We start from the raw sequence: 20126 nt of genomic DNA, 5'->3' as shown, positions 1-20126 counted from the left end.
ACAGAGACTGACAAAGGTATATTACACACAAAAGGGAGGTTGGCTGACATTATTGCAAACTGCTGGGTATATGTGAAACCTGACTGGTGAACCTGAAGCTGCACCATGATACTGAAAAAAGCTTGGTGGCAAGCAGGGCATGGTAAAGGTAAATATGATAGATTTGCCCTAGGCACCGGATGGTCAGGTGTGCTGTTCCAACAACATTCCATTTTGGGAAGCATAATGCCATAATATACAGCAATCGGCCACATTATTAGATATACCTAGACAATACCAAGTCGGACCCCCTTCTGCCTTCAGAACTGCTTTAATTACTTGTGGCATAGATTCAACAAAGGTGTTGGAAACATTCCTCAGAGATTTTAATCCATATTGACATGATAGCACCATGCAGTTGCTGAAGATTTGTCGGCTGCACTTCCATGCTGCAGATCTTCTGTTCCACCACATCCCAAAGGTGCGTTTTGGATTGAGATCTGGTGACTGTGGAAGCCATTGCAGTAAAGTGAACTCATTGTCATGTTCAAAAAAAACATTTTGAGATGATTTGAGCTTTGTGATATGGTGCATTATCCTACTGGAAGTAGTCATACAGGGATTGGTTTGAGATGATAGAAAGGCAACATTAACTCAAATAACCACTCGTTACAACCAAGGTATGCAAGTACTATCTCTGAATGCACAACACATCGAACACACACTGGGAGCCACTCCTGTCAGCTAAGAACAGGAAACTGTGGCTACAATTCCAACAGCTTTGAACATCAAGAGAGCGATTACAATTTTTGCCCATTTTTCCTTGCAAAATAGCTCAACCTCTGTCACATTGGATAGAGAACGTCTGTGAACGGTAATTTTCAAATCTTGCCACAGATTCTCAATTGGATTTAGGACTGAACTTTGACTGGGCCTTTGACTTTGACTGGGCCATTCTAACAAGTGAATATGCTTTGATTTAAACCATTCCATTGTGGCTCTGGCTGTATGTTTAGGATCATTGTCCTGCTGGAAGGTGAACATCCACCCAGTCTCAAGTCTTTTGCAGACTAACAGGTTTTCTCCTACGATTGAAGAAAAGGGGTGGGAGTAAAAGGAAACCCAAAGGATGTCCTTAGTTCCTTTTCTTTGCTTAATTGTTTTTTCTTCTAAAGGGGAGCTCCACCCAATCTTCAGCGAATCAGTATACCTGTCACCTGATTGGACCAGTGAGATTCCTGGTCATCAGGATCCTGCCTGCTTTTAACCGCTTCCCACCCGCCCTATAGCCGAATGACGGCCTTAGAGCGGGCGGCTTCTTTCGCCTGGCCGTCCCTGGACGGCCTGGTGTTTACTTCCGCAATGCGCGCCGCCGCGGGCTTGCATCGCGGAAGTTCTGTGTTTGCCGTTTCCCCCGGGGACAGGCAAACACAGATCGCTGTAAACGGCCAATCACAGCGGCCGTTTACAGCGTGATCGGCGTGTCCAATGGGAGATGATCTCATATGTAAACATATGAGATCATCTCTCAGCGCCGCTCTCCCTCCTCACACAGACAGCGTGTGAGAGGGGAGAGAAGAACGGCTGCAGCAGCCGTCAGTGTACAGAAGCAAAAAAAAAAAAAAAAAAAGTGTAAAAAAAAAAGTGTAAAAAAAAGTGCCATCCTCCCCCAGAGCCATCCTCACCCAGTGCCATCCCCTCCAGTGCCATGCCCCCCCCCCAGTGCCATCCTGCCCCAGTGCCATCCGCCCCAGTGCCATCCGCCCCAGTGCCATCCTGCCCCAGTGCCATCCGCCCCAGTGCAATCCACCCCACCCCAGTGCCACCTGCCCGCAGTGCTATCTGTCCCCAGTGCCACCTGTTGTCAGTGCCATTTGTCCCCAGTGCCATCTGTCATCAGTGCCACGTATAAGTGGCATCTGTCATCAGTGCCACGTGTTATTAGTGCCACATAGTGCCATCTGTCATCAGTGCCACGTATTAGTGCCATCTGTCATCAGTGCCACGTATCAGTGCCATTTGTCATCAGTGCCACCTGTCAGTGTCACGTGCCATCTGTTGTCAGTGTCACGTGTCATCAATGCCACTTATCAGTGCCATCTGTCATCAGTGTCACGCGTCATTGGTGCCACGTATTAGTGCCATCTGTCACCGGTGGCACGTATTAGTGCCACGTATTAGTGCCACGTATTAGTGCCACGTGTCATCAGTGCCACGTATTAGTGCCACGTGTCATCAGTGCCACGTATTAGTGCCACGTGTCATCAGTGCCACGTATTAGTGCCACGTGTCATCAGTGCCACATATTAGTGTCATCTGTCATCAGTGCCACATATTAGTGCCATCTGTCATCAGTGCCACGTGTCATCAGTGCCACGTATAAGTGTCATCATTGCCACGTATCAGTGCCATCTGTCATCAGTGTCACGTGTCATTGTCCTGGTATTTCAAAAGTGTAATAAGTAGTCAACAAGTTAGATGTGTAATTTATGCTTCTAGAACACGTGATGGCGCTCCCTGCATGTTGGGCCTCTCTATGTGGCCAGGCTGTGAAAAAGTCCCACACATGTGGTATTGTAATACTCAGGAGGAGTAGCAGAATTTTTTGGGGGGTGTCATTTGTGGTATACACGTGCCACGTGAGAGAAATAACCTATTACAATTACAATTTTGTGGAGAAAAATAAAAAAAATGAAAAATCTTCATTTTGCAAAGAATTGTGGGAAAAAAATGACAACATCAAAAAGCTCACTATGCCTCTTACTAAATACCTTGGAATGTCTACTTTCCAAAAAGGGGTCATTTGGGGGGTATTTGTACTTTCCTGACTTGTTCGGGTCACAAGAAGCGAGATAGGCCACCAGTACATCAGATGTGATCAATTTTGTGCGATTCGCACCACAGCTTGTAGACTCTATAACTTTCACAAAGACCAAATAATATCCACTAATTTGGGTTATTTTTACCAAAGATATGTAGCAGTATAAATTGTGGCCAAAATTTATGAATAAAAATTAATAATTTGCATAATTCTGTCACAGAAACAAAGAAAAATGCGTTTTTTTTCAAAATTTTCGGTCTTTTTTCATTTATAGCGCAAAAAATAAAAACCCCAAAGGTGATCAAATACCACCAAAAGAAAGCTCTATTTGTGGGAAAAAAAGGACACAAAATTCATTTGGGTACAGTGTTGCATGACTGAGTAATTGTCATTCAAAGTGTGAGAGCACCGAAAGCTGAAAATTGGTCTGGTCAGGAAGGGTGTTTAAGTGCCCAGTAAGCAAGTGGTTAAACACTCTTTTTTCTTATAATATTGCCCTGTATTTGGCTCCATCCATCTTCCTATCAACTCTGACCAGCTTCCTAGTCCCTGCTAAAGACAAACACATCCCCACAACATGATGCTTCCACCACCATGTTTCAAGATGGGGATGGTATGTTCGGGGTAATGTACAGGGTTAGGTTTCCACCACACAAAGCATTTTGCTTTTAGGCCAAAATGTTCAATTTTAGTCTCATCTGACCAGAGCATCTTCTGCCACGTGTTTACTGTGTCCTATCACAAACTGCATTCTTCCATAAAGGCCAGATTGGTGAAGTGCATGACTAATATTTGTTCTGTGGACAGATTCTTCCACCTGAGCTGTGAATCTCTACAGCTCCTCCAGAGTTAACATAGGTATCTTGGCTGCTTCCCTGATTAATGCTCTCCTTGCCCGGCCTGTAAGTTTAGGTGGATGCTCATGTCTTGGTAGGTTTGCAGTTGTGTCAAACTTCAATTTTCCGGTGATGGATTGAACAGTGTTCCGTGAGATTTTCAAAACTTGGGATATATATTTATTTTTTATAACCTAACCCTGCTTTAAACTTCTCTGCAACTTTATCATGGACCTGTTTGGTGTGTTCCTTGGCCATCATGTTGTTTGTTTACGAATGGCCTATACACATGCCCAGAAAATCGTAGAAAAAAATATTGCTTTTAAAGTGATCATACGATAATCTGATCGATAGTACACCGCTTTCAATAGACGATCACGACAGTTCATCCTGATTTGTCCAATGGTGCAAGCACAGATGTTTTCCTCGTACGATACCGGATCATACGATTTTCATTTAATCAGAACAGTTATTGTCCGTTAATACAATACAAAACAACACATTACATGACTTTCAAATTTTTATTCTGTTGTACGATCATTTTTGGAACTTTAGTAACCTAATCAATTTCTAATTGCAATTAGCAAGCAGAAAAGGTCAGACGATCTGTAGTCCAATTTTCAGACCATGTGTCCGGGGCATAATGTTTTCTAACAAACCTCTGAGGGCTTCACAGAATAGCTGTATTTATACTGAGATTAAAAAGCACAGGTGGACTCCATTTGCTAATTAGGTGACTTCTGAAGGCAATTGGTTTCACTACATTTTAGTTAGGGGTATCAGAGTAAAGGGGGCTGAATTCAAATGCACGTTACATTTTTTAGATATTTGCATTTTTGTTTATAACATGACAAAATGTGTAAAATGTCAAGGGGTGTGAATACTTTTTCAAGGCACTGTAATGTGTTCAAGTTTTTGATCACTGTATCCTAGGATGTCACATCCTTCTCAATAGATGGAAGGACCAGGTATTTACCGAGCTCTGACAGAGCAACAGAGCAGTGAGCGAGCGCAAGGAACTTTAGTATGAGTTGGTGAATGGGGTTCTTCTGTTCTTTAAAAATGGATGCTCAGTTGTGCTGAATATACTGGCAGCTGAAGATATGCTTCTGGGAGGTTGGACAATGCCTGCAAGATTGACCACCATTGTATTGCTTGCAGGATAGACTGCTTTTGTACAGTATGTCTACAGCCAACTTCAATTTATGCAAGTAGGTCACAAATTTTTCATATAATTAGAACTGATACTTGTTATGAAAGAACATTTTTCATAGAAAGCAGAGACACACAAATGAAGTATAGAGTAAACACATAACAACAATACATCTCACATTCTAAAATCAGCTAAATCAAAATATAGAAAAATACAAATTATTTTCTTGGATATATTTTATTATGACCAGTTCAGATCACAGTTATAAATAATTGTTTTAAGTATATAAAAGTTGACCTTATCAGAGTGGTACATTTGTGGAAGAATTAAAGATATTAGGATCTGTATGTGGCCTCTTCTGAGCAGATGTAAACCAAGAATAAAATTCAGACAGCTAAATTCCGATGGAGCATACACACGGTCGCATTTTCCGATGAAAAGCTCTCAACGGTCTTTTTCTGGCCGGAATTCCGATCGTGTGTAAGCGACATAAGATATAGAGGTAGCCTCCTCACAACATGCATGTGTATCTCACTCTTAAGGCAGTACAGGTGCACACCTCACAAGTTTGGATGAGTATTACGATTTTAGGGGCTTTTTTTTATCAACAGGAGTATAATTCCATAAGGTTTCAAATAAGGCCGCAATTGTCTACCTCTGCTGTCTACCCTGCTATCTCTGCTTGCTTTGCCAGGTACTGAAAGTGTCAGTAACCTCTCATGATTTTCCAATTCCCAATCCGATCAATTTCAAAAGACAACAAAGAAATCAGAGCAGCAAGGAAACAATGGGTAAATATGTGACACAATAAAGAGTGGGTAGTTCCTTTACAGAAGATCAAAACTTGAACAACTTTAAACTCCATTAAATGCTAAGCTTTAATTCTTGGCATTTTTCTTTCTTCCTATTCAATGGAACACCTACCTGATAAAGGCTGGACTGTATTCAGTCAAAGGCACCAACAACTTAAGAGCATACACAGGAACTGGGTCAGGTTCCAGAAGGATTCTGTTATACCTGGAAGAAAGAAGAATACTCAGCTCTTTAAATATATAGTTAATCAATCAAATTTCATATCATAGTTAAGGATTAGGATGACTATTAGACATGTAAAAAATGCCTGTGCTTTTCACATCGACTAGTATATTTATTCCTCTTGTGAAAAGAATGAAGATTTTAAAAAAATGATAAGGTAATGGTTGCTGGGTCATGACAGATGCATCTATTGTTGTGACACTGAAGCCCAATTTTTTTCTTGGCAAAAAATAAATAAACTCATGTCTTACATTGCACAGGCAGTAGAATATTACTTCATACCTGGTTAATAAAACCACATGCTACACAGATAAAAGGGCAGTCATGGCTAAGACCCATCCTTGCAGTACCATTTTATCTGTAATATTAAACAAAGACCAACTAATTATATCATTATTATCATTTCAGTTATTCCTGAATAGGAAAACAATAGAAATTATGGTTTTGGTTGTGTATTTACTAGAGGTCGACCGATATATCGGCCGATATTTGGCGTTTTTTAATTAATCAGCATCGGCCAATTATGCTAATAAAAAAGGCCGATTACAACTTCAGCGCGACTTGTAAATGACTTCTGGAATAGAAGTCAATGCATCTACTTTTCTAACACTTGTTGCTTACAAGTAAAAATCCTATATTTTCTGCTAGAAAATCACTTAGAACCCCCAAAAATTATATATATACAGTGCCTTGCGAAAGTATTCGGCCCCCTTGAACTTTTCAACCTTTTGCCACATTTCAGGCTTCAAACATAAAGATATAAAATTAAAATTTTTTGTGAAGAATCACCAACAAGTGGGGCACAATTGTGAAGTGGAACGAAATCTATTGGATTTTTGAAACTTTTTTTAACTAATAAAAAAATGAAAAGTGGGGCGTGCAAAATTATTCGGCCCCCTTGCGTTAATACTTTGTAGAGCCACCTTTTGCTGCGATTACAGCTGCAAGTCGCTTAGGGTATGTCTCTATCAGTTTTGCACATCGAGAGACTGAAATTCTTGCCCATTCTTCCTTGCAAAACAGCTCGAGCTCAGTGAGGTTGGATGGAGAGCGTTTGTGAACAGCAGTTTTCAGCTCTTTCCATAGATTCTCGATTGGATTCAGGTCTGGACTTTGACTTGGCCATTCTAACACCTGGATACGTTTATTTGTGAACCATTCCTTTGTAGATTTTGCTGTATGTTTGGGATCATTGTCTTGTTGGAAGATAAATCTCCGTCCCAGTTTCAGGTCTTTTGCAGACTCCAACAGGTTTTCATCCAGAATGGTCCTGTATTTGGCTGCATCTAACTTCCCCTCAATTTTAACCATCTTCCCTGTCCCTGCTGAAGAAAAGCAGGCCCAAACCATGATGCTGCCACCACCATGTTTGACAGTGGGGATGGTGTGTTGAGGGTGATGAGCTGTGTTGCTTTTACGCCAAACATATCGTTTTGCATTGTGGGCAAAAAGTTCGATTTTGGTTTCATCTGACCAGAGCACCTTCTTCCACATGTTTGGTGTGTCTCCCAGGTGGCTTGTGGCAAACTTTAGACGAGACTTTTTTATGGATATCTTTGAGAAATGGCTTTCTTCTTGCCACTCTTCCATAAAGGCCAGATTTGTGCAGTGTACGACTGATTGTTGTCCTATGGACAGACTCTCCCACCTCAGCTGTAGTTCTCTGCAGTTCATCCAGAGTGATCATGGGCCTCTTGGCTGCATCTCTGATCAATCTTCTCCTTGTCTGAGCTGAAAGTTTAGAGAGACGGCCAGGTCTTGGTAGATTTGCAGTGGTCTGATACTCCTTCCATTTCAAAATGATTGCTTGCACAGTGCTCCTTGGGATGTTTAAAGCTTGGGAAATCTTTTTGTATCCAAATCCGGCTTTAAACTTCTACACAACAGTATTACGGACCTGTCTTGTGTGTTCCTTGGTCTTCATGATGCTCTCTGCGCTTTCAACAGAACCCTGAGACTATCACAAAGCAGGTGCATTTATACAGAGACTGGATTATACACAGGTGGATTCTATTTATCACCATCAGTCATTTAGTACAACATTGGATCATTCAGAGATCCTCGCTGAACTTCTGGAGTGAATTTGCTGCACTGAAAGTAAAGGGGCCGAATAATTTTGCACACACTTTTCAGTTTTTTATTTGCTAAAAAAGTTTAAAATACCCAATAGATTTCGTTCCACTTCACAATTGTGTCCCACTTGTTGGTGATTCTTCACAAAAAATTAAAATTTATATCTTTATGTTTGAAGCCTGAAATGTGGCAAAAGGTTGAAAAGTTCAAGGGGGCCGAATACTTTCGCAGAGCACTGTATGTATGTATGTATGTATATATATTTTATATATATATATATATATATATATATATTGTGAGGGGTTAGCTCGGCAGCGGGTGTGTGTGACCCCCTGGATGGGTTCACAACACAAAATCAGGCACAGCAGACAGCGTTGTAGGTGCAAAAAAAACAAAAGATGCAGTTTATTTATGCTACATGCAGTGAAACATATAACAGCCAAACAAAAATAAAACATGAAAATAAATCCTGGTCAGCTTGACCTCTAATTACACACTTAGATTCCCTATCTAACAACTGAGTGCAGCCTTGTGCTGCACCAGTCCCTGTCTCTGTTGTAGAGGTTTGCCACACAGGCGTTAACTCACCGCACAGAACAGGTGTCACACTCCCCAGTCTATACAACACAAAACTGGTTCCAGGATGGAGCATCTCCCTAAGCATGCTGGGGTTTTTTGTAGAGGTCTTAATGAGCCCACTTACTTCAGCTGGGCTCATTAACTCTTCCCCTCTAATTGTAAAAGTCTGCATAAAGCCTGAATCTAGGGCACACATATTTCCCATCCTGGATACAACCAGGTGACTTTACCTGCGTGCTGCCACAATATATATATATATATATATATATATATATATATATATATATATATATATATATATTTTAGCAGAGACACTAGGGAATAAAATAGCTGCTGTTGCAATATTTTATGTCACACGGTATTTGCGCAGAGGTCTTTCAAACGCAATTTTTTGGGAAAAATACACTAATGATTTAAAAAAAAAAAAAAACTAACACAGTAAAGTTAGCTCATTTTTTTCATCCAAAAATGTTGATTACCTGTTTTTGTGTATTTAATATATAGTTTTTCTATCTAAATTATACATACAAGTGAACTCATTGGAGGTTTGTTTTGTTTAATACATGTTTAAATGTAAGAAATTTGCTGTATCAAGTATTACTTAGGCTGCTTTCACACTGGAGCAGGCGTTGACGGTAAAACGCTGCTAGTGCTCATAGTCACACATACTTCTCCCAAAAAAAAAAAAAAAAATGCTGCTAGTTTAAGCAGTGCTTTACTGTCATTTTAGCGGCGCTATTCAGCTGCTAGTGGGGCACTTATAACCCAACTAGCGGCCAAGGAAGTGGTTAAATGCTCCCGTGAAGCGCCGCTGTAAAATCGCATTGTAGGAACTTCAGCAGTGGTGCCCATGCATTTCAATGGGCAGGAATGGTGGAGGAGCGGTACACACCGCTCCAAAAATGCTGCTTGCAGGACTTTTTTTAACGTCCCGCCAGCGCATTGCCTCAGTGTGAAAGCACTTGGGCTTTCACACAGACTGCAGGAAGCCGTTTTGCAGGAAATTTACAGGTGTTATTTTTAGCCCAAAAGCGCCTGAAAAACGCCCCAGTGTGAAAGGTGTCTGTTAGATTTTATGAGATGGGGGGGGGGAAATCGGCCTAAAATATCGGCATCTTATATCGGCCATCGGCCGCCACGATTTCTAATTATCAGCATGAGAAAAACTCATACCAGTCAAACTCTAGTATTTTACAAATCAATTATGTTTAAAAAAAAAAAAAAAATCATTTACAATTTGTTTCCCTTTATTTCCTGTCTTAGACAAAACAGGAAAAATATCTTGAAAGTGAGAAGAAATCCCTTCTGAGACTGTTGTAGCAAATGGTGTACCCTAACATTAAAAAACCTGAAAGAGGTTTCATACTCCATCCAAAACTTTAACAAAGGAGATTGCGGTATTTCTTATTTGTACCTCTAGACTTGTGTTTCCTTATTTCAAATAAGTATTTTCCTGATTAATTTCTGCAAATTATGTATAATAGTTCATAGTTATAAAAAGAACAACATAATTCTAATTTAATACATCTATAGCAGATTTTACATATATAAATGCTGACATATCACCCCCTTATCCCCATCTCCCCCTCTCTCCAGATTTTTTTTTTTTTGTATACTCTGCGTATAAGCATTGTCTGTATAGAGAAGTATGTTGACAAGACAGTTCTTTATTCCTCTGCTCAACTATTAAATAAAGAAATTATAAAATAAATGCTAACATACCTATTTTCTATCTCCATATAGCCACAAAAGAAAGCCATGTTATAATGAACAAAAAAATAAATTTAAGTTTACTGAGACTGCCTTAAAAAAAAAAAAAGTGCTACCACAATTTTTTAAATAAATGATATTGTACTTGTTTCTGTCAGCAAGGGATCATCATATGAAAACAGGCGAGTATTTCTCTGCCCTGTATAGTGATTCTGTCTCTGGGAAGTTGTTGTGAATGACAGGATAGTTGGTAGGCCATGGCCCTAGAAGCAGACACCACACAATGTTCTAGAGTCATCTCTCTTTGCCACTAAGGATATAGCTCTTGCCCATGTATGCTGAAATTGCATCTTCACAGTATTTGGCTCAATTCTCAGGATCTTACAGATGCCAGAGAATACACTGCACTGTTGATACCTGTTGGGCAGTTACATAGTTACTAAGGTTGAGTAAAGATACCAGTCCATCCAGTTCAACCTGAGTGAGTGTCTACAATTGTCCCTATCCCTGTACACTGCATACTCACATCAGTCCCTACCCTCAAGGAGCCCACAATCCAAGGTCCCCATTCATATACTAGGGCCAATTTTGGAAAGAAGCCAATTACCTACCTGCATGTCTTTGGAGTGTAGGAGGACACCCACGCAGGCACAGGGAGAACATGCAAACTCCAGGCAGGTAGTGTCGTGGTTGGGATACAAACCAGCCACCCTTCTTACTGCTAGGTGAGAGTGCTAACCACTACACCACTGTGCCGCCCATGTCTATAGTGTATACACTCGCAACAAATTGCTACGAGAAAGAGCTAATAGTTTGTTTTTTTTTGGCCAGAGAAGAAATGCAAAGTTTCTTCTGAACAAAAGTCTCAACTGCCTAGACATCTTTTTCTTGGGGGTTTAGTTTGCTTTAAGAAAAAGTCATAGACGTTCAAGTAAACAGTGTGTAGCATGCAAGGTTCTTTCTGTAATGCTAGGAATGTTGCCTTATTACAGATTATTAGTGATACAGTATGCGGAAAGCAATAAAAAAGATGTTTTAATTAAAAATTTCATTTCAAAAGAAGTTTTGTGAAAGCCTTTTAAATTACACATATCCTTTATTAATTAAATTATTGTAAGTTGGTTGCAATTTCTACAAAGAATGGAAAAATGCATTTCCATGACATAAAAATAACCTATTATACTGGGACACAAAGTCCCCCAATATAATGCAGATATTTATGAAAAGAACAAATATATGAGGTCTGTTATACATGAGTAAACAAGCAATGGGTTGCAGTAATTCAAAGAAAAAGCAATTTCTATACCCTTCACAAGAAAGTACTATATATTAAAACAGTGTGCTCATATTATGGGATTAGTAAATACTTTAAAGGCATCTGTGCTAAAACAAAGGTTAGTTTTCATCCTCACAAATCAGCATTTTTACATATGGTTAATTTAACAATTGAAAAGACTTACAGGTACAGTGCCTTGCGAAAGTATTCAGCCCCCTTGAACTTTTCAACCTTTTGCCACATTTCAGGCTTCAAACATAAAGATATACAATTTAAATTTTTTGTGAAGAATCACCAACAAGTGGGACACAATTGTGAAGTGGAACGAAATCTATTGGATAATTTAAACTTTTTTAGCAAATAAAAAACTGAAAAGTGGTGCGTGCAAAATTATTCGGCCCCTTTACTTTCAGTGCAGCAACCTCACTCCAGAAGTTCAGCGAGGATCTCTGAATGATCCAATGTGGTCCTAAATGACCGATGGTGATAAATAGAATCCACCTGTGTGTAATCAAGTCTCTGTATAAATGCACCTGCTCTGTGATAGTCTCAGGGTTCTGTTGAAAGCGCAGAGAGCATCATGAAGACCAAGGAGCACACCAGGCAGGTCCGTAATACTGTTGTGGAGAAGTTTAAAGCCGGATTTGGATACAAAAAGATTTCCCAAGCTTTAAACATCCCAAGGAGCACTGTGCAAGCGATCATTTTGAAATGGAAGGAGTATCAGACCACTGTAAATCTACCAAGACCTGGCCGTCCCTCTAAACTTTCAGCTCAGACAAGGAGAAGACTGATCAGAGATGCAGCCAAGAGGCCCATGATCACTCTGGATGAACTGCAGAGAACTACAGCTGAGGTGGGAGAGTCTGTCCATAGGACAACAATCAGTCGTACACTGCACAAATCTGGCCTTTATGGAAGAGTGGCAAGAAGAAAGCCATTTCTTAAAGATATCCATAAAAAGTCTCGTCTAAAGTTTGCCACAAGCCACCTGGGAGACACACCAAACATGTGGAAGAAGGTGCTCTGGTCAGATGAAACCAAAATCAAAATTTTTTGCCCACAATGCAAAACGATATGTTTGGCGTAAAAGCAACACAGCTCATCACCCTCAACACACCATCCCCACTGTCAAACATGGTGGTGGCAGCATCATGGTTTGGGCCTGCTTTTCTTCAGCAGGGACAGGGAAGATGGTTAAAATTGAGGGGAAGATGGATGCAGCCAAATACAGGACCATTCTGGATGAAAACCTGTTGGAGTCTGCAAAAGACCTGAAACTGGGACGGAGATTTATCTTCCAACAAGACAATGATCCCAAACATACAGCAAAATCTACAAAGGAATGGTTCACAAATAAACGTATCCAGGTGTTAGAATGGCCAAGTCAAAGTCCAGACCTGAATCCAATCGAGAATCTATGGAAAGAGCTGAAAACTGCTGTTCACAAACGCTCTCCATCCAACCTCACTGAGCTCGAGCTGTTTTGCAAGGAAGAATGGGCAAGAATTTAAGTCTCTCGATGTGCAAAACTGATAGAGACATACCCCAAGCGACTTGCAGCTGTAATCGCGGCAAAAGGTGGCTCTACAAAGTATTAACGCAAGGGGGCCGAATAATTTTGCACGCCCCACTTTTCATTTTTTTAGTTAAAAAAGTTTAAAATATCCAATAGATTTCGTTCCACTTCACAATTGTGTCCCACTTGTTGGTGATTCTTCACAAAAAATTAAAATTTTATATCTTTATGTTTGAAGCCTGAAATGTAGCAAAAGGTTGAAAAGTTCAAGGTGGCCGAATACTTTCGCAAGGCACTGTATATGAAACTTACTTGAGACAGCTACAGCCACTTTAAAACTGCAAGACAGAAAACCCAAACTGCCTTTTTTTGACTAGGCAGGGTAGCAACAATCAATATAACCTTCCTACAAAAAAACAGCTTTACTACTTTGGAGTTCTACCAGTTAAGACCCCCACATCTACTATCTAACTTCTACAACCCCAAATCTCTCAGTTTATCTGGCACCATAAAAAGTCTGGACTCCCTACCTGCATCATGCTATGAATTAAAACCTAAGAAGGCCTAGGGTTGCCAGAGAGCCAAATACTAAAGTTGCTTGTCTGACTAAATACTATGCCTTATTTAAGATACCTTTGTGTGTAAGTATTGAAGCCACAGAAATCTCCAATCTCCTCTGGCTGCCAAGGATAGAACCAAACTAATCAACCCGATCTCCACATTCCCATACTATATGGGAAACAAATCAAACCTCTGCATGGCTTATCATCTCCACTTTCTTAGCAGTCCTTCCTTTCCCCTCGCAAACCTCCTTAGGATTTTTAACATTATTAGGCTTCCTCAGGCATTCTACTCTTACATACTATGACTGCCTCAACTGACCCTAGATCCCTCTGGTTATCTATTAAGGCCTGCTCCCACAACGCTTCAGCACTGGAGTTCAATTACAGTAGTTGTTTCAAAATGGGTACCTTCCTCTAGCATGGAAGTCTTGCACTAAGGTCTACCATATTTTTTTCTGACTATATAGTAAACTCCTCTACAAAACCCATTTGAGGCACTATTAAATCACAAGCATAATGGATTTGATAAATACAACTTTACATTTTTGATCCACTTATTCACAGCTGCCAAACAGGTCATAGCTTAGGCCTGGAAAACACTGAATCTTAGCATGAATGGAGTTGAAATCAATTAAAACCAACAATGGATTTCAAAAAACTGTTCAACTATCAAACAAATATGTACACATTGGACCACACAGCCCTACCCTGAAACACTAGACATGTCACTATCACTTAAAGTGGTTGTAAACCCTTACAAATCACTTTGACCTACAGGTAAGCCTAGATTAAGGCTTACCTGTAGGTCCAAGAAATAGCTCCCAAACCTATATGGTTTAAGAGATATTTGCCCGAAGACGGGCACCGCTGTCTACGGCGCATGCAATGTAGACAGTGGCGCGCAGGCGCACTGAGTGTGGCATCCTCGATGACTAAGATGACGCGCAATGGCGCGCGTCTCGGCTCCCATGCGCATGCGCGGGAGTGACGTCATCGCGGCTTCGCCGAATGACAGCGGCGGAGTGGCGAGACCCACCGTGAAGATGGATGCGCCGAACTACGGGGGACAGCGGTGACTTCGCTGGCTCCTATGTCAGGTAAGTGACACATAATGGGCTACTATGCGATGCATAGTAGTCCATTATGCTTTGCCTTTACTTCCTCTTTAATCGACCCCCCTAATCACTACACCTGGTCACCCTAGATATAATAGCGCATCACCTCCTTCCTTCCTTACCCACCTTCACCCTACCACCTCTCTCATCTTCTAACTCCTTTCTTTCTCTTTCCTTTGATTCTCACTTTGTAAATTGGAATCACAGGCAGAATCGGTGCAATTATGCCAGCGATTCAAAATGGGGTGGCAATCGCTGGTGAATGTGTCATGTGCGTTTGGGTGCCATTGTTCCTCAATGACACCCTAAACACTATTCAATTCTGCGGTGATTGTCATGTGGCAAACTGCACCTTTAAAAATCATATTAAGAAGGTCAAGTGAATATGCTGACCTTATGTGACATACAGAATCACGTGACAATCACTGTTTGAAATCCTTGTAGCGGGAACACTCGTTCCTGCTACGTGTTGTTAACGGGGCCTTACAAAAAAATATTATAATAAACAGGAAAACTGTAAACCAGACGCATTAAAAGGTTAAGTTCACCCTTGGGAGCATGTTACACCCATATTTTGTGTGTAACATGTTCCTGTGCACCCACCACCTGCCACCAGAGCGTTCCTCTTTGACAATAGGTGGGGGATCCTTTCCCTGCACCCATTGTCACTTTTTGAAACAGATTGCTGTGAATGGAAAAAAAAAAAAAAAACTACAAACATGGTTTTCCACCATGAAAGAGGTACTTGTAGTTTGAATGGACTAATAGCGCACTGCTTAGAACTCTTGTAGTTTACTCGTTCTCCCTCTAGCTTTGTCTGTGCAGGGTTACAGGTGCTTTAGGACACTAGCAAAACACTGACTCGTAGACCGTGTTAGGAGTATACAGAAGATGACCAGGGACATGTTCTCAAAGGTTTGCCAGTGTCCTTTCAACTGAAGGTAGGAGTCTATAACCCATAACGGTCTATGCATACTAAGCCTGTGTCCTGTACTGTATGATCAAGATATAGGATTGTTGACTTGTTCTTCAAAAAAAAGCATTTTATGGAAACATTACAGGACACATGAAAAGTATTTAGGAAGATTGGGATGGACCACTGCTTTCAGAAGATTGGACACTGGCAGCAAAGATGAAAGGTCAGCCCAGTATAACCTCTCCCACTCCCAAAATGCTTCAGTTTTGATAGCAGTAGTAGTGGATCCTAAGAACAGAGCGGGAGCGGACCCGGATCCTGCAAAGTACTCCAAGAAAAGGGATTTTACAGTATGTGAAAAATCCTATTTCCATATATTAAGTAATTGTACTTTACCGGGCCGGACACAGGAAGTGTATCCCAGAACACTGTGACATCCAAAAGCAGTTGAATTTAGGGGTGGGGGGTGGTTAAATACAGCTTCTGTGAGTGAAGTAGCTCGACTGAAAGTTTTCAAGATTAAAAGAGAATGCCTCCCTTAAAGTGTCTGTAAACCTCAGACAAAGAACCTCCCACTATAGTGTGTACTGGCCTGAATCCAAAGCACAAAGTGTGGTTCCTCTCTGATTCCTGATCCCACTGCTAACTGCACATGTCACTGATAGATCATAAGCCAAAACAACAGTCTGCAGGGAAATGCAGGCTTTTCTCTGAGGGGGGGAAAAGAATGACCTACTGGAAAATAGGTTACAGCATCGGCCTTCTCAACCCAAGTCCCAGAATTTAGGGGCAAAAATTAGCTCTATAACATCATTTCCTACGTTGATGCTGCTTGCAGCATATTTTATTGGAAAACTGTACAGAAAGGAGTTTGAGTGCCTAACAGTTTTTTTCCTGCTATGTAATTTTTTCTGTAAATAGCCTGGCGCCTTTCAAAATGTCAGTCAGTAGAGTCATTGCTTCATAACATGTTAAGGAACTATCAAACCTTTAGCAGATTTACCATGCTATGTTTATAGCATTGTGGCTTACAACTAGTAATTGACCCTATCTTTCATAAATGCAATCTATGATCCAAATGCATTACTTGCATCTGAAGACATTACAGTGCTAATAGTAGTTGTCCATCTGTCCTTGATTTCTTTGCCTTGTAAAGAGCAGAACATTTCCCGAGTCTGAGAAATATGATGTTCAAAGGAGCCAATGAATAATAGATATGTTTTAATTAAGCTATATATTTCCATTTATTTTTTCCATACAATGTTTTACAACCACATACGTTATATGAGTATCCTCTCTCTTTTTACATTCCTAAATACCGTGTTTCCCCGAAAGTAAGACAGTGTCTTACTTTCTTTTTATCCCCAAAAGCCCCACTATGTCTTACTTTCGGGGTATGTCTTATATTGGAATAAAAAGTGTCAAATTTTTTGTTTTAACCTATGGAGGACTACAAGTCCAAGCATACAAAGCTGCTATGCTCAGCAGAGGAGAACTGTAAGCACACACAGCCCGGTATGTTGGGACTTGTAGTCCTCCTCAGCTGCATCTTGCGGTTACAAGAGCTGCAGAGAATCTCTTCACACCCCCCCTCCCCCTCCCCCTCCTTGGTCTCTCTCTGTATGCACTGACCTTTTTCCGGGAGGGCACAGAGCCAGTGACACCTGCGTCGCGCCGTTCTGATCAGTCTTGGGCAGCGGCTGTCACTCACAGCCGAGCAGAGTGAAGCCGCCTCCCCCTCCTCTTGTATGGCTACACAGTGCTGTCCATGAAGGAGAAGGAGGGGGAGGCGGCTTCACTGAAGCCGCCTCCCCCTCCTCCTCCTCCATACACAGCACTGTGTAGCCATACAAGAGGAGGGGGAGGCGGCTTCACTCTGCTCGGCCGAGACTGATCAAAACGGCGCTGTCTCTTCAGTCAGAGGGGGAGGGCGCTGGCCTGGCACCCCCCCCAGGGTGCGGCCCGCACCCCCCGCCCCACTCTTAGTACCGTACGTCACTGGAGGCGGCAATACCCCCGTGTTTCCCCGAAAGTAAGACATACGTCTTACTTTCGGGGTACGGCTTATATTAGCCGACCCCTATGAAACTCCCGATACGTCTTACAATCGGGGGTGTCTTACTATCGGGGAAACACGGTATAATTCAGGTAATTGGTAGTGCCGTTTCCATTGGCAGTAGCTAATAGCTGTGAAGATTAGGAAAGGTTGTGACAGCTGTCAAGAGATGAACCAGCAGAAGCTGAATGAATAACTATTTAGGGAAATAACTGCAGTAAAAGGAATGACCACATATTATTTTTTTTTTTTTTTTTAGCCCTATACAAAACTTTACATAAAGAAATACTTTAGCCCATTCAATATTATTTACATGGTTGGAACATGATTAAAGTGGACTTAACATCAGCTACACATTTTCATGGTTCGTGCACACTTGTCAAGTGCCATGTACACGCAAGTCTAACCAGTATTTATTGCCTCCCTCAAAACTCTGCAAGACTAAAGGGCGAGTACATACACATTTTTTTCATAAAAAAAGCATGTATGTGATACCTTTTTGGATTTTTTTTGAAGAATTTCTATATGTGGATGGATTTTGCAATACTCTTATTTATTCAAGAATGTACTGTAGCTCACTGTATAAATTATGTGTTTGACTAATTGGGTATTAGTTGCCTTGTTCCAAGAACCCTTCCAATAGTTATCTGTCTCTGCTTGGCAAAACAAGTTTTATTTTCTTACATCAGGGGACATAGAGCCATAGTAATTACTATGTGGATTATATATCGGACTGACAGGTGCTGGACACTGGCCTAAGGCGTGTACTTCCCCCATATAACCCCTCCCATTACTGTGAGTCCTCAGTTTTTTTCGACAGTGTCTAAGGTGTTGGGCACGAGTAAACATGTGCTGTGCACTTTATGTTAAAAAAAAGATGTGCTGTGCTGAGTTCAATGGGCAGTAATCCTTGATGAGAGCCAGCCATGCTGACTGGATCCGTTCTGATGTCTTTATCATGGGCTAAATGAATGGTACCCGGGTCTTGTGATTCGAAGAAACAAGGTTTTGCTTGCAAATGCTTCTCTTTGAGAGCTGTGCCCAGGGATCCAGTACTTTTTGGTAGTGAGGCCATAAAGTTTTACTGGCAGGGTGCTGTTGCAGGTCCAAGATTGTGGGTTAACCTGAGAGTTCCCTGTTTCCTGAAGGTTTCCTTTAAGGTCTCGGAGCCTACTGTGAAGGGTGAAGATTGGGTTTTTAGCTCTGATAAAACCCTGCTGTGAGGATAAGGTAAGGGAGATTTTCGAACAAATTTCTCCTTCTATGTTTAGTGTTGTCATATCTATGCGTCACCACTGGGGGCTGTATTGAGCACTCACCATCCTGACGCTGGAAACAGCAGAAGCCTTCTGTCAGGAAATGTTCCATCCGCTGATATGTCTTTTGGAGTGCAGTACTGAGGTCCACCAGCAGGACCAGTTTGGAACTGTCAAGAGAGCTTTTCCCTGCCGATGTTAGGTCATCCTTGGGCTGCAGTATTGGCGTCCACCAGCGGATGGATCCTGGCAGTGTGGAGCAGACAGCACCTCCTGCAATCAGGTGTCACTTGAGGCCAATCACAGGCCTATAAATAGCCAGCAAGCACTCACGTTTGCCTTGCTATTGTCCTTGCGCCCTGACCTGCTGCTTGTGATCCTGATCCTGTTCCTGTGCCCTGAACCTGTGACCCGCGTTTCTGATCCTGTTTCTCTGTCCTGGTCCCTACCCTGTCCCACCTATTACCGTTATCCCTGCCCTGCAGTCTGATCCATCCATCCTCTCCCTGTCCTGTGTTCCTTACCCCATCTGCTCATCTCCTCGTGTATGAGGGCAGACAGCGGCCACTTGAAAAAGCAGAGGGTTTACCTCCCCCGCCATGCTGCAGACGCCGCTCGCACGGAAAAATGCTCTCCTTTGAAAAAGGAAGAGGTGGGGCCGTATTCCACCCTGGGAGGGGGGCATGGCTAACGGTGTCAGATATCGGCCACATATCCAGGAAATTTTTAAAGCACTGTGAATGAAGCTGTTTCCTGGCGGTGGAGGGACAGAGCAGAGAGGATGGCTGGACCAGGTTTGGTGACACATTGTACTGTAAGAAGCTAGGATTAATAGAAGCTATTGTGTTGTACTATAGCCTAGCAAGTTTACATTCTTTTTCTGGTAGTGCCTCTGCTTTGTGCTGTAAGCTATGAGTGGCAAAGGGACCAGGAACTCCTCCAAGGGTTCTAAGGGGTCAATGGATACACAACAAACTAAAAACCCTTTCCAAAAGAATGTCATCCTCCCCTGAGAGGGATACAGCTAGTCAGATTGAGCCGTCAAGGGTAGAACACTTCAGTCCCTGTATGTATCATACAAACAGTTTTTTTTTCCTACCATTTAAACATTTTTGAAAGAAGATTAATGCTATGATGTCTCCCCATAGTATGGCTAAACATAGCAGATTCCCATCTAGTCCTCAGGGCTCTTTTGTTGAGGTGCAGGAGGCTGGGGATCGGGTAGCTGTTCCCAAATAT

General features: G+C 41.7%; 1 protein-coding gene across 2 annotated transcripts in view; it reads right to left on the bottom strand.

The window, feature by feature from the left end:
• The window catches only part of ULK4 (unc-51 like kinase 4), a 951013-nt gene that overhangs the window by 456338 nt on the left and 474549 nt on the right, over positions 1 to 20126 (bottom strand). For both annotated transcript variants that reach the window (XM_077491567.1, XM_077491568.1), the window contains exon 30: positions 5714 to 5806. In XM_077491567.1, the coding sequence (XP_077347693.1) occupies positions 5714 to 5806 (93 nt within the window). The remainder of the gene's footprint in view (positions 1 to 5713; positions 5807 to 20126) is intronic.

This window comes from Lithobates pipiens, unplaced genomic scaffold (genome assembly GCF_037356315.1).
Source record: "Lithobates pipiens isolate NorthernLeopardFrog02 unplaced genomic scaffold, aLitPip1_a1.2 Scaffold_19, whole genome shotgun sequence".
Taxonomy (NCBI): domain Eukaryota; kingdom Metazoa; phylum Chordata; class Amphibia; order Anura; family Ranidae; genus Lithobates; species Lithobates pipiens.
This window is presented reverse-complemented; position numbering and strand designations above follow the sequence as displayed.